This window comes from Nipponia nippon, unplaced genomic scaffold, assembly GCF_047370975.1.
Source record: "Nipponia nippon isolate SJK-2023a ecotype South Korea unplaced genomic scaffold, ASM4737097v1 scaffold_5, whole genome shotgun sequence".
Lineage (NCBI taxonomy): Eukaryota > Metazoa > Chordata > Aves > Pelecaniformes > Threskiornithidae > Nipponia > Nipponia nippon.
Window position 1 is genome coordinate 2,140,887 of NW_028262369.1, and position 18,090 is coordinate 2,158,976.

General features: G+C 43.8%; 1 protein-coding gene across 1 annotated transcript in view; it reads right to left on the reverse strand.

The window, feature by feature from the left end:
- Window positions 1–18,090, reverse strand: part of DNAAF8 (dynein axonemal assembly factor 8) — a 96,991-nt gene that overhangs the window by 12,684 nt on the left and 66,217 nt on the right. Inside the window, exons 21-27 of the mRNA XM_087733981.1 lie at window positions 17,608–17,802; window positions 16,022–16,348; window positions 14,340–14,402; window positions 12,638–12,691; window positions 10,363–10,532; window positions 4,860–5,055; window positions 1,126–1,220 (exon numbers count right to left, since the gene is read on the reverse strand). Coding sequence (XP_087590107.1) covers window positions 1,126–1,220; window positions 4,860–5,055; window positions 10,363–10,532; window positions 12,638–12,691; window positions 14,340–14,402; window positions 16,022–16,348; window positions 17,608–17,802 — 1,100 coding nt within the window. The remainder of the gene's footprint in view (window positions 1–1,125; window positions 1,221–4,859; window positions 5,056–10,362; window positions 10,533–12,637; window positions 12,692–14,339; window positions 14,403–16,021; window positions 16,349–17,607; window positions 17,803–18,090) is intronic.

The window sequence follows — 18,090 nt, forward strand, 5'->3', positions numbered from 1 at the left end:
TGGTCGACAGCCGCTGAACATGAGCCAGCAGTGTGCCCAGGTGGCCAAGAGGGCCAGTGGCATCCTGGCTTGTATCAGGAATGGTGTGGCCAGCAGGAGCAGGGAGGTGATGGTGCCCCTGTGCTGGGCACTGGTGAGGCCGCCCCTCGAATGCTGTGCTCAGCGCTGGGCCCCTCACCCCAAGGCGGCCATGGAGGGGCTGGAGCGTGGCCAGAGCAGGGCAGCGAGGCTGGGGCAGGGGCTGGAGCCCAAGGCTGGGGAGGAGCGGCTGGGGGAGCTGGGGGGGCTCAGCCTGGAGAAGAGGAGGCTGAGGGGAGCCCTCATCGCTCTCTGCAACTGCCTGAAAGGAGGCTGGAGCCGGGGGGGTCGGTCTCTTCTCCCCAGGAACAAGCGATGGGACGAGAGGGAACAGCCTCAAGCTGCGCCAGGGCAGGTTTGGGTTGGATATTGGGAAAAACTTCTTCCCCCAAAGGGCTGCCAGGCCCTGGCCCAGGCTGCCCAGGGCAGGGGCTGAGTCCCCATGCCTGGGGGGATTTAAAAGCCGGGGAGATGTGGTGCTGAGGGACATGGTTTAGTGGTGGGCTTGGCAGTGCTGGGTTAACGGCTGGACTCGATGATCTTAAAGGGCTGCGCACGCGTGGGTGTATACGGACTCCGTGGGAGACATTCAGCAACCAGCAAGTTACACTATCAGCGGTCCCACTTCATCTCCATTCCCAAATGCTACGTGAGAAAAGCTGGTTAAAAAACCAGCCTCTGGGCCAGCTGTGTCTCAGCAATCATCGATGATGTTGCTGTCCCTCCCCGTGATTGGCTTCCAAAGCGATGTTGACTCTATCTAGGAACTTTGCTTCTAAAGTATGAGCCCTGAGCCCTCCTGAATTTACAGCACAGGTTACTGACAAACGTATCTGAAAAAGCACTTTTCCACTGAGGTTGTCTGGGTCAACACAAAGTTAGCACATTGCAGTAGGAACATCCACAGGAGAAGGAAAACTCGGCAGCTGGTGAAACAGCAAAAAAAGCATTATCTAAAGTGTAATAAGAAAGAAGTCATGGGATAGCAAGGTCAAAGCCATTGCTCTGACACAGCAGGATGCTTCTCAGGAAAGGGCCGAATCCTACCTCTTCCTCCTCCAATGTCTGACACTCGGCACAGCACAGCCCTTCTGGGAAAAACAGCTTCATATCCCGGACAGCTATTTGATAGGATTTGGAGCCTGAGAGATAAATACAATGAGAAGATTCTCTCAGGCCATGAATTAAACATTCTCTAGACTCACACTCATCTTTCTGAGAGATTGATGATGTGCAACTTACTGAAGTAATTGCTTTAAAGGCCAGCTGTTCTGTACAGTAATAGCAAACATTTAAAACCATTATATTTAGAATAGTTCTATTGCCTTCCTGGTATTTTGATTCTGTCTTATTATAGCTCATCTTGTTCTTCGTGTAAACGAGACTCCTTCTATTTCCTAACAGCGTAGTCAAGGGAATCGCGTTAAGGAGCCTGTGAAAGTCTCCAATACCAGCTCCAATCCCCCGTCGCTGTTCCCTTGCTTCTGGATCACGTCAGGCTGGTCTTACGGAATGGGAAGGAGCTACTAGTTAGTAAAACAACCGTGCTTAGTAACAATAACGTAAGTCTCAAGTATGCTGGGGGCTCTGATTTAAAACAGAAATCAGAATTAGTGTGAGACATTGCCGACAGCAGTATATTTTTTGGTTCGCCTGTGGTCGCAAAATGTAAATTGAGACTGGAACAGGTACAGAGAAAGAATGCGAGGATCACGGAAGCAATAGAGAATCATCTGAAGAGTTAAAACTGAAAGACTTTGGCTTGTTTGACCCAACATGACACCAAGCTGAGAAGGAATCTGATTTCTGGTAAACACATCAGGGTGGAAAAGGTCAGAGAAGAAAAAAAGAACTACTTAAAATTAAAGTACAGGTATTGGCACAAGAACAAATGGATACAAACTGTCTATGACTATATTTAAGTTTGAAAATGTAAGAAGATTTCTAGCTATCAGAGCAGTGAAGTTCTGTAGCAACCACCCAACTGGGGTGGACGCTTATGAAAGGGAATACATGATGCGGTTGACTGTGAGAGAATTAACCGAACTCGGTGACTTCAGAGGTCCCTCCAGGCTTAGCCTCTGAATTTCCCTGTAAAGCAACAGTGTTATAAAGCACTACTCAGAACGTTTTGAGATTTGTGGCTGGAAAATGTTGGAGAAGGAAAAGCTATTTCTATATAACTGGAGTTCAGATAGATTGTCCATGTGCTGGCACAGATCCATACTCCTGGGATACAAATACACAAAACGCAAATATCCTCTGAAATATTAGCACCTTTGCAGGCTACCCATTCAAAGAATCATGTCTTACTGCTCTTAGAGCACTCAGCCCTGTTTGAACTTCATAATTCTAGGTATTGTATAGCCAGAGTCCTTAACACAGTAGTTTACAATCCTAAGATTACTTAAGCCACCGGTGTGTAAGTCATGCTGTACCCTTTATGCACCTCTATGTCAAATCTTCCTGGCTTAAATCAGTGATGTCATTACAGAGGACACAAATGCTCCCAAAGCTAGCAACATTTTACTCTCACTTTACTCAAGGTATAAGACTGTATAAGATGCATGCGCAAAAGCTCTTTGGGTTCAAGAAAAAGCACTATATAATGACTTCATAAGGCCCAGAAGAGATGAGGGCAGGTGTACCTCTGTAGCTGAGCCTCAGAGTATTAAAACTGCATTATTTGGTTCAACTGTATGCCTGGAACCTTGTTACTTGAATTTCCCCCATCACTTTGGAAAGAAACACACAGCTAGAGTTTGCTCTACTTCAGCAAGATAGCATTAACTAGAAATCTTCCTTAGCTGAGAAACTTGGTATTGCCTCCTAGGAAAGGAAGATGGTCTTCCACAGTCCCCCAAATGACTGCTCACGCAACGATTAAGCTCTTCTCGCTGAACTTGCAGGTAAACGTTTCGCCCTTATTGGAGGACAAGCTCTTGGAGGTGCAAGGGGTTATGAGCACTCCTTTCCTTATGGACAGACACCTCCCTGGCCTAACCTGGATCAGATTCTTGCATCAGAATTAATGAGTACATCGGCCACAGCTGCATCCATTTTCCTTGAACGCGTGCAAGGATGGCTTTGTGAGCCAGCTATATAGCTGGCTCCAACGTAATGCACAGTCTGGTCCCAGAGGGCAGGTGGTGGCCAACTAGCTCAGCTCTGTGCTCAGCCCGGTCTTAGAAGGAAGCAGGGGCCTGAAGGGAATCCCGAAGCGGACATCTGAGGGTTTCTCTAACACAGTGAGCTCTCTGTGACTCCCAACGAAAGACAGGATGAGACTCAGCCTCTTTTGCTAATACAAACTGAGTTATGCTAGGGATGCTCTAACTGTAGCATGGGTACCCTAAGTTTTGGGTATGTATTACCCATTCTTAGCCACGACTAATGAGTTCTCATTCTCAAGGCAACCTGGATACACAATCCATTAATCTTAAGAGCAAAAGAAGCAGAGGCTGATAGTGGAAAAGAATTGGCTGAAGAGCCCTGACCATTTCTTTTGGTAGGTAGATCCTGCTCTTCAGTCACTCCCACGAATGAGATCCTGTGAGTAATCATAGCGAGAGATGTCTCTCTTGGTTTAATCCTGGTCCTAAGAATTATGACTGTATCTGATAAAAAAAAGATTGTACATCAAGGGGTTGATTCTCTTCCCCAAGCTGTACGTGGCAGATACTTCATTCCCTACCAGTTCTCCTCAAAAGACCACTTGATATGGACAAAAAAAAAAGGAAGTGATTTGACAGCAGAGAATACAACAGAAAGAGCCAAATAATCCAATGGATCTTGACAGGAAAGTTCTTCTGGAACCTGAAGGCATACAGTGCCTGCTAGCTCACCTGTGTTTATAGAAACTATTGCTGTTATTATTTTTATATTGCTTAACTACACACAGCACTATCCACACTGAAGAAAAACACTGTTCAGGGGCAGTGAACTAACGATGCTTAATTCCTCATAAATTTTTGAATTACATCCGTCCCTCCTTGTGGCAATAGCCCAGGCCTCTTCCAGCAATACCCTTGGTTCTCTACGGGTCCCTGTCTCCAGCAATACTTCCCGTTTTCCCATCCTTCACCCACGCTCTCGGCTATCTCCCATCCCACCCACCCACCATACACGCTACAACATCCTCGTTCCCTCCCTGCTGGCAGAGGAGCTGTGACTGCTTCAGCACACTGAGGATGCTGACTAGCTGGTGTGCCTCTGCTGATGTGCCAGCTGGCAAGAGCCTCTCCGAATGGAAAACAGCTGAGTTCACCTGCTTTCCTCAGCGAGAGCAATTTTTGATCCCCTCTCTTTAGCTAGTCATTAATGTTTTGAGAAGTTACAGGGACTGGGTATCTTGGAGTCTTTTATCCCTCTGTGAAATCTGGTTGCAGTTGGCCAATGGGTTATGAAGCTATCGGGACGGGACTCAGAAGCAGATAGAAGACAGATGGGTTCTTGAGGATAATTACAAAATAACCAATCTAAAAGTACAAAATGACCAAGTGGTGAAGAGATCAAAGGAAATCTGTTCTGATGGAAGACAGATCTAGGGCTGTTCTGGGAAGAAATTTTTTTTTTTAATCTGTCTTCTGGGAGAATATTTCATAGTTTGAGACATACTCAGCTCAGCCACCAAGAAAACAACAAAAGGTTTCTAGGGAATAATGGTCTCTGCTGCCTGCCAAGGCTAGATCTGTATTGACAATGCAGGCAGTAACAGTACATAATATATTTTTTCCGTTGGCATATCTGAGCCTTCAGACTTTTGTTTTACAAAAACCTACCGTAAAATCCATTTTGGACTGTGCTGATGCCATACTGAGCCCTCCAGAGGAACGGATCTAGTGCCTGGGCTAGTTTAGGATCCTCTGGCCCTAGTAGATCTACCAGCTTCTTCACGGCATTTGGCCTCTGAAGACACAGCACGAGAGCAGTGCCTGAGGTAAGGTAGGTACGATGAGCTTCTAAAACAGCAGGATCCTGAAAAGAAAGAAGAGAGATGGAACAGGTTATAACGAACAGTGTTGGTGAGTGCTGGGTACATCCCAGCTTTCCTTTGGCTAGACCCATCCCTGTCTGAAGCACACAGATCTGCCGTTATTCCTTGTTTTCGCTCCTCTTTGTAATGTATGTGCTAGTAGTCTCTGCAGGCAGAGCTTCTAGAGGATATGCCATGGCCACCACGCCAGCATTTGTTGTGACAACCACCAGGTAACAGGAGGTCTAGTTCCCAGCCTGCGTCCACACAGAGCTAAAGAAAACGTTAAGCGCTGAGCTTAAGCCATAGCAGCTCATGGTTTTAGTCCCCATGGTCGTAGATCAGCCAAGGGTAGTTTTTACACATACAAACAACTTCAGCAGTACTTTCCTAAAATCTTTTAGTAAGAAAGGAAACAAAATCCTATTTCTAAAGGACAGAAAAGCCTTGTGCTGTGACTTGTTCTGCATACCTGTACACACTAGGTACGGAGGTGAAATTCATTGTAAGGGGGTAAGGACAAAACCAAATTGCTACTCTGCAGTTCGCTTGTCTACTGCTGAACTTTTCATCTACGCAACACCCTTTTAGAGTACCTTCGGTGTGACATATGGGTAGGGTGGAACCAATGGACGTTAGCAATATCAACAGGGTCGTAAATGCTCTGGGACACGGAGCCACGTTTAATTCTTCCGCTGATATAAAATGATGGGTTACAAATACCAGAACTTTTTGAATTCATGAAAGGAAGGACCCCCACACCCACCCTGCTGCTACAGCCCAGCTTCTCCCAGAGGGTGGTAGGATTTCATACGCTAGTTAGGATTATAACTACAGAAATAGCGAGCTTAAAGCAAGGCGGCCCAGGACAGGGCACTAGATGGGGGCTGAAAGATGACAGTTTGCCCTCCTGGCTTTGCCACTGATGCATTCTGCTCCATAACAAACGTCTCTACCGTTGCTTCTTTTCCAAGTGTTATCAGTTCAGCCTGTGACCACTGCTGAGCGGAGATGTTCCTCTCGTAGCTGTGCAGGTCACAACACCCTGGGATCTTTATTTTAATGAAGGATGAGTGGTAATGATAACTAGCAACCACTGTACCAGTGAGAAGAGTCCAATTTGTAGGTTGGAGACAGACATAATGATTGAGAAGCACAGGGAAAGGTAGCAAATGCCTGGGGCAGAAGGCTACCAAGGGGCAGCAGAGCACTCGCAGCCTTGCTGGCTGTTTTAATTAAGCAAAACCTTGGAAAGCCAGGCTTGTTGCCGATGTCTCCACTGAGCAGGAGGTCAGGGTGCCCACAGCAGCTGCAGGCTGCCTCCCCCTGACCCCTTCATCTCAATAAAGCGGCAGGAGCACCCGGCTCTGCCTCCCTGCGCTCCACCCGTGCCAGCGCTGGGCGTTCTGTGCAGCCTACAAACAGCAGCGCTTTCAGCTCGCTGGCTGAACCAACCCCTGGTTATTTACTTTTTTCCAATTTTTGAGGAAACGAAAACACCTTTTGATTCAGCTGAATCACATCATTCAGCCCCCTAAAGGTTTTAATTCCTCTATTTTTTAATCTTCTAAAAGCACCAGAGTACGGCAATTCTCTAGATAAAACATTTCCAAAAGAAAATCCCATCATTTTATTTAAAAATACAGAGATAAAATACTTCAAGGCCTCTTTTGCTTTTCTATCATATGAAACCATTCACTGACTTTGACCCAAATCTTCTCTCACTCACATTCCTCCTAAATGGCATTTCTAAGGAGGAGGCTAGAAATTGAAAACCACGGGCTCAATCCTGATAGTCTCCCCTGTATTTGAAAAATGCACAATGATCCATGAGGAAGCCCCCCCTATTCTTTAATTGGTTAGTCACGTAAGGGATTTGATACGAGTTGCGATATTTGTCAATCCTCCCACCCGCTGGGAATACAGGGCAAAGGAAAGCCTGGGATGTCAGTCACGTCGCATGACCGCACGTGTGGCCATGTACAGGAAAGCGTCACTGGCTCTCCTGCGATGAGAGAGCTCTTTTAGGTGAGGATGAAGAGTTTCAGCGTGTCATAGTACACTGCAAGATTTTGACATTCATTCAGTTCTGTATAATACAAAATAAACCCTTTTTGCTCGAAAATTTTTGTTGGTTTACAAAAATATGTATATAATCTACTTTTCCAAGGGTCTTCATTTTGGGAAATGAAAAAGAGTGATGACGAACTTCATGAAAACTTTCAAAAGGACTGGATATAACATATTAACATTCATCCATGTCAGAAACATCTGCAAAAGAAAACGTTCAAAGACACGGTTTCTATTAAACAGACTGTAATAAAGGAAATTATTTTGTTCCAGAGCGTCTAAACAGTGCTTTTAGATCTACATAACAAAACTCTTTTGTCCGTTTCTTGCCTTTCAGCTGTTCCCCAGCAAACGGTGCAGACCGTGGGTTAAAGACGGTGTTGGTTCAAATTGCTACCGTGAGTCAAGGTGACTTCTTTCCTTCTGACAGATCCTCGCATCCGCTCTAGACCCTGCCAGCCAAACGATGCCTTTATTTACATCCTGCCTCCGCACCGCCTTCAAACCGCGGCCTTGCTGATACCCGAGCAGCTGTGGCGAGATTGCACATGTGCGGCTGACTTGAATTCGGTGAGCAATTTTGTTGATGCACACGGGGAGGAAGTTCCAGCTGTGCGCTGGCTCTGGAGGACTAACAGGATTAAAAAGCAGCAAAATTCTCCTTCTGCCTCTACCGTTAGAATCACGAGATAGGACTGGAGGGAAGACGTCAAGTTATTGAGTCCAGTGACCTGCTACCGCTGGCAATCGTCTCGGGTAATCCCCAACAGAATGATCGGGTCCCGCTGTAAAATCAAGCTTTCTAGCTCGCAGCCAAAGCCGTGAATCTCTGCAGGATCTGCTGGATAAGCGGAGGAAGGAGATACAGCCTCCACAGGCAGAACTCCCTCTGGGAGCAGCCGGTTCTCACAGTCTGAACGTGATCGGGTCATGCTAGGAGCCGAGAAGACAATGTCAGCTCTGTTTACCTGCCCTTTATTTTTTTTAATTATTATTATTAAACTTCAGATGAAAAGTATTATCGTGGCTCCTGTGATTAGATAACCTCAGCAAACAGCAGACCAATCTATTATTTATTGTATGCCAAAGGCCAAAAGCTCCTTAGAAGCTGAATGTTAGTATTTAAGTTGAAAAAAGAATCGTGTCTGAAATCAAGTTGCTGAGGATATTTGTCAACGTGCACATAAATAATACATTTGAAAGAGGAAGGAGATTCTAGGTAGCCTTGCTACCAGTGAATAAAACCCAAATCTGCTTTAAAGTACTATGTACACGAACCAAACCGGCACATGGCAGAGCAGACGGGAGTCTTCTAGAGAGTTTTGGAGATGGATGTTGGATCAGGCTCCAGGTGAGGAGGAGATAAAAAGCCCTGGACAGAATTTCTAGAAGGGTCAGACGCGCTGGCTCCATGTTCTTCAACAGGAGATGCTACATTTCAGCAATTTGCCCCCATATTAAGGGCCTCATTTTAAAAACAGCATTGCATCCCATTGTCCCCTAAACTGAGAAACAGACTGAAAATGAACATCGCTCCAATTCAAATGCTTCCTATGAAATTCAGCTGTGAAAAATAGTTCTGCCCCCACCAGCTGCCATTGTAACACTTACAAGTCAGATTTCCAAAATAACCCAGTCCCTGAAGCATGCTGAGGCTTTTTGGAAGTCTACCTACTTGGGAGCTCAGCCTTTTTCAGCCCTCATGAGCGAAAGGCTTTCAGACGTGTTCTAAAAATGAGGAGCCCCTGTACAGCAGAAAGCCTTTCCTACTGTCCATTCCCCCTTGCCCAAGGCACTCTATTATCTCTGCTTTCTCACTTTCAAAACCTGCTTTTTTGTCCACAAACAAAACCCCAATAGTCTGTAATTTTTAAATTCATTAGTCACCAGCTCTTCAAGGAAACCAAATCAATGCTCAACAGCTGCTCCAGTGTGTTAGAGAACTCCAAAGACAAGTAAGAGAAAATTGTCGTGAAACAACCTCTCTTCAAATTCGCCCCGCGTATATCCACATTACTTCCCGAGGTAGACATTTAGATTTTTTAAAATGTTTTGTTTCAGATGATCAACTAAGCACTTTTGTATTTAGCCGTATGATTAAAAACTGTACTAGAAAGCACTTCCCCATCAACTCTAATAGCCACTATATCCCTCTTACCAGTGGTCTGTAAATATTCAAAAATCAAATGCTTGTGCTCCATTGCTTTGCTACCATGCCGAAGGTATTAATTGCTCCTGACTGATGGCTATGTTAGAGCACTGTCCTGGCATGTTCCTGTCGTCTTCTGGAAGACTCTGTTAAGAATTTCTATGAGAGTGCTATGAACTCTCCCAACTTCACCCAGGAGCAATATTGATTTTAAAGGCTTGTTTTCTGTAAAATTTAATTGGTTAAAGGCCTTCATTTTTCAAGGGGAAAAAAAAAAAAATAATATATATATATATATACACCTAACTCCTCTAAAAGACTCAGCTTTCAGTTTCCTGGCTTCCACAATATCTTTACACTCATCTCAGGAGATTTCATGTCGGGGAAAAAAATAATTTCTAATGCTATAAAAGAGCAGAAACGTAAATATATTTTTATCTAAGAAAAACCCATAACGCCCCAAGATTTAAGAACCCTCTTTATTGTCTGTTAGACATTAGAAACGACAATAACTCAATGTTCTCCCTTTGCAGGTCATTTTTACAGACTCGAACACATGCTCCTGGGACAGAGATCCGGCTGTGTGTGTAATGTAAGGTAACAGGGCTCCGGAGGTGCATGTGCTCGGGCAGTGCAACGGATGCACGGAGGTTTTCCAGCTCCCAGGTTTAAACCCACGGAAGGAAAGCCAGGCCCACGAGCAGTAGGCTCCTTAGATGTGCCCTACCTGGAATGACCTTGGGGAAGAAAGAGAGGAGACCTGTTTTGCAGTTAGAGGCAGCATTGTAAATTAGCGGCTCAACAGATTCCTAGGAAGTCTGTCGTGCCCATATCCTCCAAAGTTTTGTTTTGGAGAAACCGGGTCTGCTTCTTTATGGCATGTGATAAAAGAAACCGTCAGCATATCAGCTTGCTTTGTGTCTGATACTGGTACAGATCTGATTGTTCCATATAGCTCACTTCTAACAACTACTCAGAAATCCCGGATGGGAATTTTTTGTTTTTTTCAGGAATGGATTATTCACTAGCTAACACATTTCCCCACGCTAAACCCAAGCGTAGCCACAGATCTGCCAGTTTCTTAACAAACCTGTTTCACTTCAGAAGGAAGGAGTCCTAAGGCAACGTCTGCTTCCAGGTTTATGTGTTTCATTCCAACCACGCTGAATTTTTCTAGGTCTAGTTTTCGGAGGATCCTTGCAAGGCTACGGCTCCAGGCACCAGGTTTGATCAGCAGCACCGTGCAAAGAATCTGGGCTCCTGTAACAAAGCACACTGCTGAAACCCAAGCCGCTCCTAAACAGGGAGGTAAAACATCCAGCAATATTTGTTTACTAGCCTGGACAGACATCTGGAGAAGAGGGTTATCTAAAAGCTGGCATGAAGTTCATAAAAATTTGAACAAAACAAGTCCATAAAAAATCCTGTGCATAGAGGATTTGGTTTTTTTTTTGTTGTTTTGGTTTTTGTTTGATTTTTAGTTTAAAAATTATATCTAAACCAGCCTAGGCTTGTAATTTTTTTTTTTCCCCAGGAAATCTGCTCTGAGTCCAAGAAGTTTATGTGGCAGGTCTGTAGGATAAGACTCAATCCTTTATATTATATATGAATGTTTTAAGAGGGATAAAATATTCCCTTTTACATTTTTCCCCGTGAACTGTGGTGACGATGTGATATAATCCTTAAGGCAGCTATTAATTCTTATTCCTCACAGTTTATCTTTGTGTTCTGTATCTCTCTGTCAGAGCTGTGTTTCAGAGAGGCCCTAACAAGTATGACAGGTCCCAATTAACGTTATAAACCTATTACGAATAGAATTGTGTTTACTAAAACTGACATTTCAGCAAAACCTTTTTGCTTCTGACAAAGCTCTCCCGGCCAGGTGCAGCACTCGGTCTGCTACGAGGAACAAAAACCAAACCAGACCAAGAGAGTTTTGCTATCTGATAACAGAAAAATGTATTAAAAGGCAGAAAATACATTTTATTTTTAAAGGACAGCATTTTCAATTATTAGTTCCACTAAAGTACCTCATTACTAGAAATATAGTCAAGATTTTATCCTAATAACATCCTTTGAAGATTTATTGGCAACTGTAGTGTCAGAACCAGTCAGCCAGGACCCATTTAACTGCTGGTGCCTAACCATGTCAATTAGCATGAAGCATGAGGTAACAGTACTGCAGGCTGCTAAAATTGATCCGTGATTATCTGTTTGTGTACGTAAAATGTCATTTTATATTTCCTGTACACCCCACTACTAATTATACAGATGTCGATGCAATGAAGCATCCACAGTGCTACATAGAATTTAATGCATACTGTTATTTTCAAATGGCGAGGAGCATGTTGCTGATTCATGACAGAGAAATATGGGATCAAAAATAAAAAGCAAGATTACTTGCCTCCCTCACTTGATATGGAAACTTAACCCTTATCGCACGTGGAGTCCTCCTGTTAAAGATTCGCTATTTTCTTCACATCATTCTTGAACAGAAAGGTTTAAATGCCATAGCAACAGCCTGCAAGTGCAGAAGCAAGCCGCTCGGATCCGCTCAGCTGCTGGCATACAGAACGGCAATCTCGACTGTATACCGTTGTGTAAGCATTCGTTGTCCTCCAGATGTTTTACTCACCATCTGCTATGTTTCTGGGCAAACATTTTCATTCTCGTGGTATGTGAATGACTACATGCTCCATATTCCTGTGCTTTAGACACTTCAGGAGGGATTTGTCTAATGTCACTTTGCCGTCTCGGTTTGGTCCAAGACAAGTGTTGAAAACAGGTGGGACACCTTGCCACCTAGAGTTGGTTTTCTCTCCTCGGTGATTGTAAGTGACAACAGTTAGAGAAAATACCGCTGTTATCAATGGAAGAGTCTCTGTGGATCATGAATTACCAGAGGCAGCTGCTTGGCAGCCCTCAAACGTGCCTGATTTCCATCTCCAGTTCTGGCTGTTTAGTGGCCTTTCCAGTTTTGCCCAAGTTGCCTGGTCTTTGTTATGTTTTTCTGCTTTGTAATATTTTTAGATCACTTCCTCATGGCCAATGATTTTTTTTCCCCAAGAATTATTAAATAGGTTTTGATTTCATAGTGTAACTGTGAAAAATACTGTTTATTTTATATACTATTTATATGCAATACTTTAGATATGTGTATGGCTTACAATAAGTGTAAGCTCAAGAGAAGGAAATACCAGATTTCCTGGCATGCTTAGAAAGGAGAGTGTATATCACTGCCTGTGTTCAAGCCCAAGGAAAAAATTGGTATCATCCTTTTGCTTATTTTTGGCTGGTAGATCTAGATGAGTTAGTTCCACAAAGTCCTTATCAAACCACATATTTTCCATTTGCTCTTCTCTCACCTGTTTGCAAGTAGGTAAACAGGGATTCTGCGTGGCATCTCTGGCTCTCTCCCGCTAAATAAGAAAAGCAGATAGATTCGAGTAAGTGGTATGCATATTCTGGGACGATAATTTGAGGATGTTGCCATCATCTCTACATAATGCAGCCAACATTGCTAGGACACACTGTTATTTTAAAATGTTTTACTGGGACATGCAGGGCTTTATTTCAGTCACTCAGATGTACCGGGACACCCTGGGAGATGTCGTACTTACCGCTTCTCCAGTAAGCCCAACAGCATATGCTGAAAAGGACTGCAAGTACTAAATCATGTTGATTCTTGGTTACCTTTTCTGCGTATTTCAGGGAGTGGCTAACGGTGGATTTTAAGCTACCTTTGTGCTCCCAATATTTCACAGTCAAGTTAGAAGCTGCCTTGTTTCCAGTGTAAGTCCCAGAAGCTCAGGTGTTTTGTTTAATGTCCTCTCTTGTGCCCTTGGAAGCAAAGAAGGGCTGTGTATTCTGACTGCACACCTACTGAGCCCAGATCTGTTGTTCAGTACTTTCTTCAGCTCTACTGATAAAACCTCACTGACATTCCCCAGGCAGCCAGGAACGGTCGCTTCAGTGGTTCTTCGTAAGAGCGGAGCAGTACAAAAGGAGCCTGGTGAGTCAGAACTTGTGACAAAAGCCTACATAAAAATGTTTCCTTCAGTCTAATGTAAAACCTGCAGTGACCTGGAGGGGTGAGGAAAATTTAAGGCACTTCAAGGCACATGTGAATTGAGAAGTTATCTAGGAGTGGGGCGCAATGAGGAGAAGCTTGCATCAGATAGATAAAGGACTTCCTTTTCCAGTGACTGGCAAGTTTAACCAGTGTGACATGCAAGTTAGATAACAGAAAACTACAATCTGTTTGTCAAAACAAAAGCATTACCATTCTTTTGTATTTATTAGTGTCTGAAATCCATGTATTTCTATTTCCCAGGGCAACGTATCTGGAAGGTATCTAGCGAAGTGTTCTTTTCTTTTAATGAGACCTTTTTCTCTTTCCACATGTCTGTCTTTTATTTTCCTGGAATAATAAGAGTACCTATAAAAGGTGGAACCAGCTCCGAGGTTCTTGCCTCATAACTTTTTAGCTTACATCCTCGCAGTACCCATTTTTTTTCTTTAGTATTGGGGTTATTTGAAAGAACTTCTAGGACCTGTGAATTCCGTGGTGACTTGGGTGGCACTGTAAGGCAAATGACAGAGCCCCTGTCTGAGATAGGAAATGTGATTTCTGTCACCCACTTGTCAGGCAATGGCGATCAACACATTTCCCCTCTCTAGGCTTCAATTACCCCCTCTGTAAAGCATAATGAAACTCACCTTCTCTGAGATCTACAACTGAAAAGGGCTACTAAAGAGCTGGCATTAATTACTCTTCTAGCCAGCGTTCCACACCAGCCCTAGATAGGTCGTCCAGGCACGCACAGAAGACTTGTGCAGAAGAAAGGTGATCTGGCAATACCACCGCCTTCCCCCAGTACCAAGTGGACCCATCTGGCCTTTTCTTCCTGATTGCCTGGGATTATGATGTCTAACCAAAGGTTTACCAACCCCATTTTAACGACTCTGACAGATGACACAGAGTCACAGTCTTCTTCAATCTATTTTAAGAGTATAAAATTATTTGTTTTTATCCAAGAGGCAACCAGTGCATACTTCTGGTCTTACCTTCAGCCCCGGCCCTCTTGCTAGGTGGTGGCAGATATTTCATAGCAGGGCGGTGTTCTGCATCTGTAAAAGGAAGGAGACGTATTTTTACGGATTCACAGATGGGGAAACTTCACTGTTTGCAGGGGGCAAGGGGTGACGAAGGTAATTTTATTTAGCAGGGGAAATGGCAGACGTTTGACCAGCTGCAAAATATTGAAGAGCTGTTCTCTAACACAAAGACCTCTCCTTTCCTCCCACAACAACAAAAACAGGAGGAAAAAAGGTAATGACCTTATAAAAGAGATAGTGCAGGATGCTGAAGTCATGCTTCAGCTATGCTCCTTTGTTCTTGACATGGCTTTGGGGAGAAAGGCTGGCGCTGTGACTACGACCTCCCTCAATAAACTGATCTCACAGTGTTCTGCTTTCCTCCTACCCTGCCTTTTGGTCTCAGGATAACTTTAATGAAGGGCAGCAATGCATGAATTGTTACAGTTTTATACACTAATTTGGGATGTCTGATGCCTCCTTTTTTGAAGGCCTCCTCTTCTTACTCTCCAATCTCACATAAAACACCCAGGTAGTCCACTGTCAAATCTAACTTTTTGTGAGACTAAAATGAGGATCTTTGGCCCAACACCATCTCGTTTTCTTCTTTCTATTCGGTAAAGTCAATTTGTTGCTCTGCACTACATTAGCGCTGTGCGTTCCACACAAGTTTCTGTTGACAACAAAGGACCTTTCTCCCTCATGAAAACATAGGGCAAGAGCTATCACGAAGCATGAATGCACTTAGGGAGCTGCGTCACTCCTCCTCAGTTGATAGACGCGTTATCACAACCTTGATTTCTCTCTGTTTCTGAATAATCAGAAATCGTCAGGCTCAGAACTGTTTATCTTTAGGTGTGAGGAGTCAGGCGTCCCCAAGAACGGAGGTGATAGGCCAATATATTTCACATTAGAAGAAAACAGTGGGAGCTCATACTCTGCTGCTCCAAAGCATCCAATATCAATAACACCATAGTCAGCACAGTGATTTAAAGAGGTGTGGCTATACATTTCTTGCTACAGGAGGCAACTTGCAACTTTACTACGCTGAAAGATCAATGCTAGCGTATATCACTGAAATCTGAGAAGCTTTTGACAACAACGTCTCTGTTCCTCATGAACTGTTCATTCTCTTCCAGGATAAAAAGAAACTCTCAAGCAAACTGCTTTCTTCAGCCCTTGCAGATTGGTCGTACCTTCATCTCCCCAAGTACAGGGCAAGGCCGGGGCATCTAGCCTCAACAAGTCAGGCACTGCAATTAGGTGCCCACATTTAGGTGGGATAGATCTTGGCCTCTGTTTCTCAGTTTCTCTTATACACAGAGGCAAAATGCATAGTGTTATTTACTGGTCCTGCCAACTGCTGTAATATCTATTTAGTATTTATGGAATACCTTGAGATCTTCAGAAAGGGCACTGGGCCACGGATAGCCACATTAAATTAACAGGCCAACTTGTAGATGACCTCAGCTGGCTCCTGCTGATTTCATATCCCTCATCATTATTCAGCCAAGCACAGAATTTAGCCCCAAATTATTAAGTTTTTCTGTGCCTGAGAAAAACCCACAGCACTGGATTCCTTTGTCCAAGTTCAATAAATTCCCAAACACCTTACACCTGAGGACATTATAAACAGTAAAAACATGTCTTACCAGTTACAAAATCCGTCTCTGTGAAGAAGAGGATGGCTTGTCTGAACGTCACCTCTGGGGTCAAGGCCATCACTGTCTGCGGAAGACTGCCACTTTTGCTTAGCTTCTCCCTGCACTGTGTTAATCTCTTCAACACATCTGCAAGAACTTTGAAGGCATTGATCCGCCGTAACGCACACACAAGGACTGGGTTTGACACGAGTGTATCAAGGCTTCTTTGCCAGAAGGTGTCTCCGACCTCAAAAGGGGTTATTTCTCTGGCCTGACGTCGAGTGAGATGGGGCAACCACTTGAGACCTAGGAGCTCAAATCCCGAATCAGGTTCTTCTGCAAGTCAAGAGAAATTTGTTTAGCATCAGTTGACAGCATGTGTTTCATAGAAGCTGTGTTTTCTTCTGGAGACAAGTGTTCTAAATTCACATTGATTTTTTGACAAGACAACAGGTTCCAACGCTGCTTTGACTTCACCCCCTGTTGCATCCAAAAGGAACTGTAATGCAGATATAGAAATATACTGGGAAAAAACACAAGATACAAATGCTAGGAAATTACATTACAGTGAAAACAAAAAATGGGCTATCTGGGAAATCAACAGGGAGCCACAGAGAATAAGTGCCATGATTTGATTAGAGAACACAGCTAATGGAGAGGAGTTGAAAGGGAAATACTGAGAATACACTGATAACAACGTGGTTTGACACAGTATAATCCATAATTATAGATCCTTTACCACCTTTCATAACATTGCATTTTAAGCTATATTCATTATAGTAATAAGTTACAATTTAATACTGACTTGTCTCTAAAGTAGCTTAAATGTTGTTGTGTTTGTAAAGTGGTCTTACTTCCAATATTTAGGGGCTCAATCCATAAGTGCATGTTGCTGGAAGTTGCTGTCAGCTAGAATCTCCTCCTCGCCTACCGAGATACAGAACTTCGTAGTATTGTTTTAAGAGAGAGGGAAACAATATAGTATAAGACAGGGTGCAGAACTTTTACCCTTTGTTAGTACACTTCCTCTATTATTAAACTTTGATGCAATCTGTATCATGAAATTATATAAAATCATTATCCTGCTCAGCACTTGACAGCAGTCTTCAGGCATTTATACGCATTTAACGCGGGGGATAGCGTCGTTATTCCTCCTGTGCGCATGAGGAAACGAAGCATGAAGTGGCAAAGTGTCTTGCTTCTGATCCCAAAGGGTGTCAGTGGACAGAAGAGTTTGTGATTTCTGAATTCCTGTTTCTGAATTCCTCCCAGTACTTAGAGAAAGACACAATGCTCTGGATTACACAAAAGGCTTAGTAAACCTAAGCACATCTTTGAACTAATTGGACACTCACTGAAGAAAATGAGGCCCACCTGAGCTGTCTGCAATCTGAAAAGTGGCCTTGCCCATGACTAACCAGCTAACGATAAATTCTTCAGTTCTTTAGGCAGGTAAGCAAAGAAACCTCTCCTCCTTCCTGAGGACCCTTTCATAATTCAACATCTTTCATAATGTTCCTGCTATGATAAAAATAGCTAGACAGGGTAAACTTCCCTGACCAACTTCTGCTGCCCTCCCCAAGAGCTGGGATCACCTGCGCTCCGAGGTTGATTACTGGGCCCAGGAAGAAGAATCTGGTGAAGGAGCTCTCCGGCACTCTTCAGAGCGTCTGCTCCAACCAGTGTCAGCATGACAACTTGCTCCATTTCAGGATCAGAAGCATATGTTCGATTGCCGAAGAGATCCAGAGGAACGTTAAGGGGGTCTGGCACTGCACTGAGGTTTCCTCCTAGCCAGGGAGATCATCAAAATAAAACTAGTTAACCCACGAAAACAAATCTCGAGTCTTTTTTAGTGTGAAGGAATTGACTAATTCTTGATTGAGCAGACAAAGGTCAGTGCCTCGCTGTGATACGGCTCCTCATGCTGCAGCTCAGCATGGCCAGAAAAAGAATCATGCATGAGGAACAGTATCACAGCAAACCCTTACTAATTAGTCACACTCCTTAACTGGAATGACTTTTTGCCATGTAAAGCAAATATATTCAATCCTAATTTTGATATCTTTATTCACACC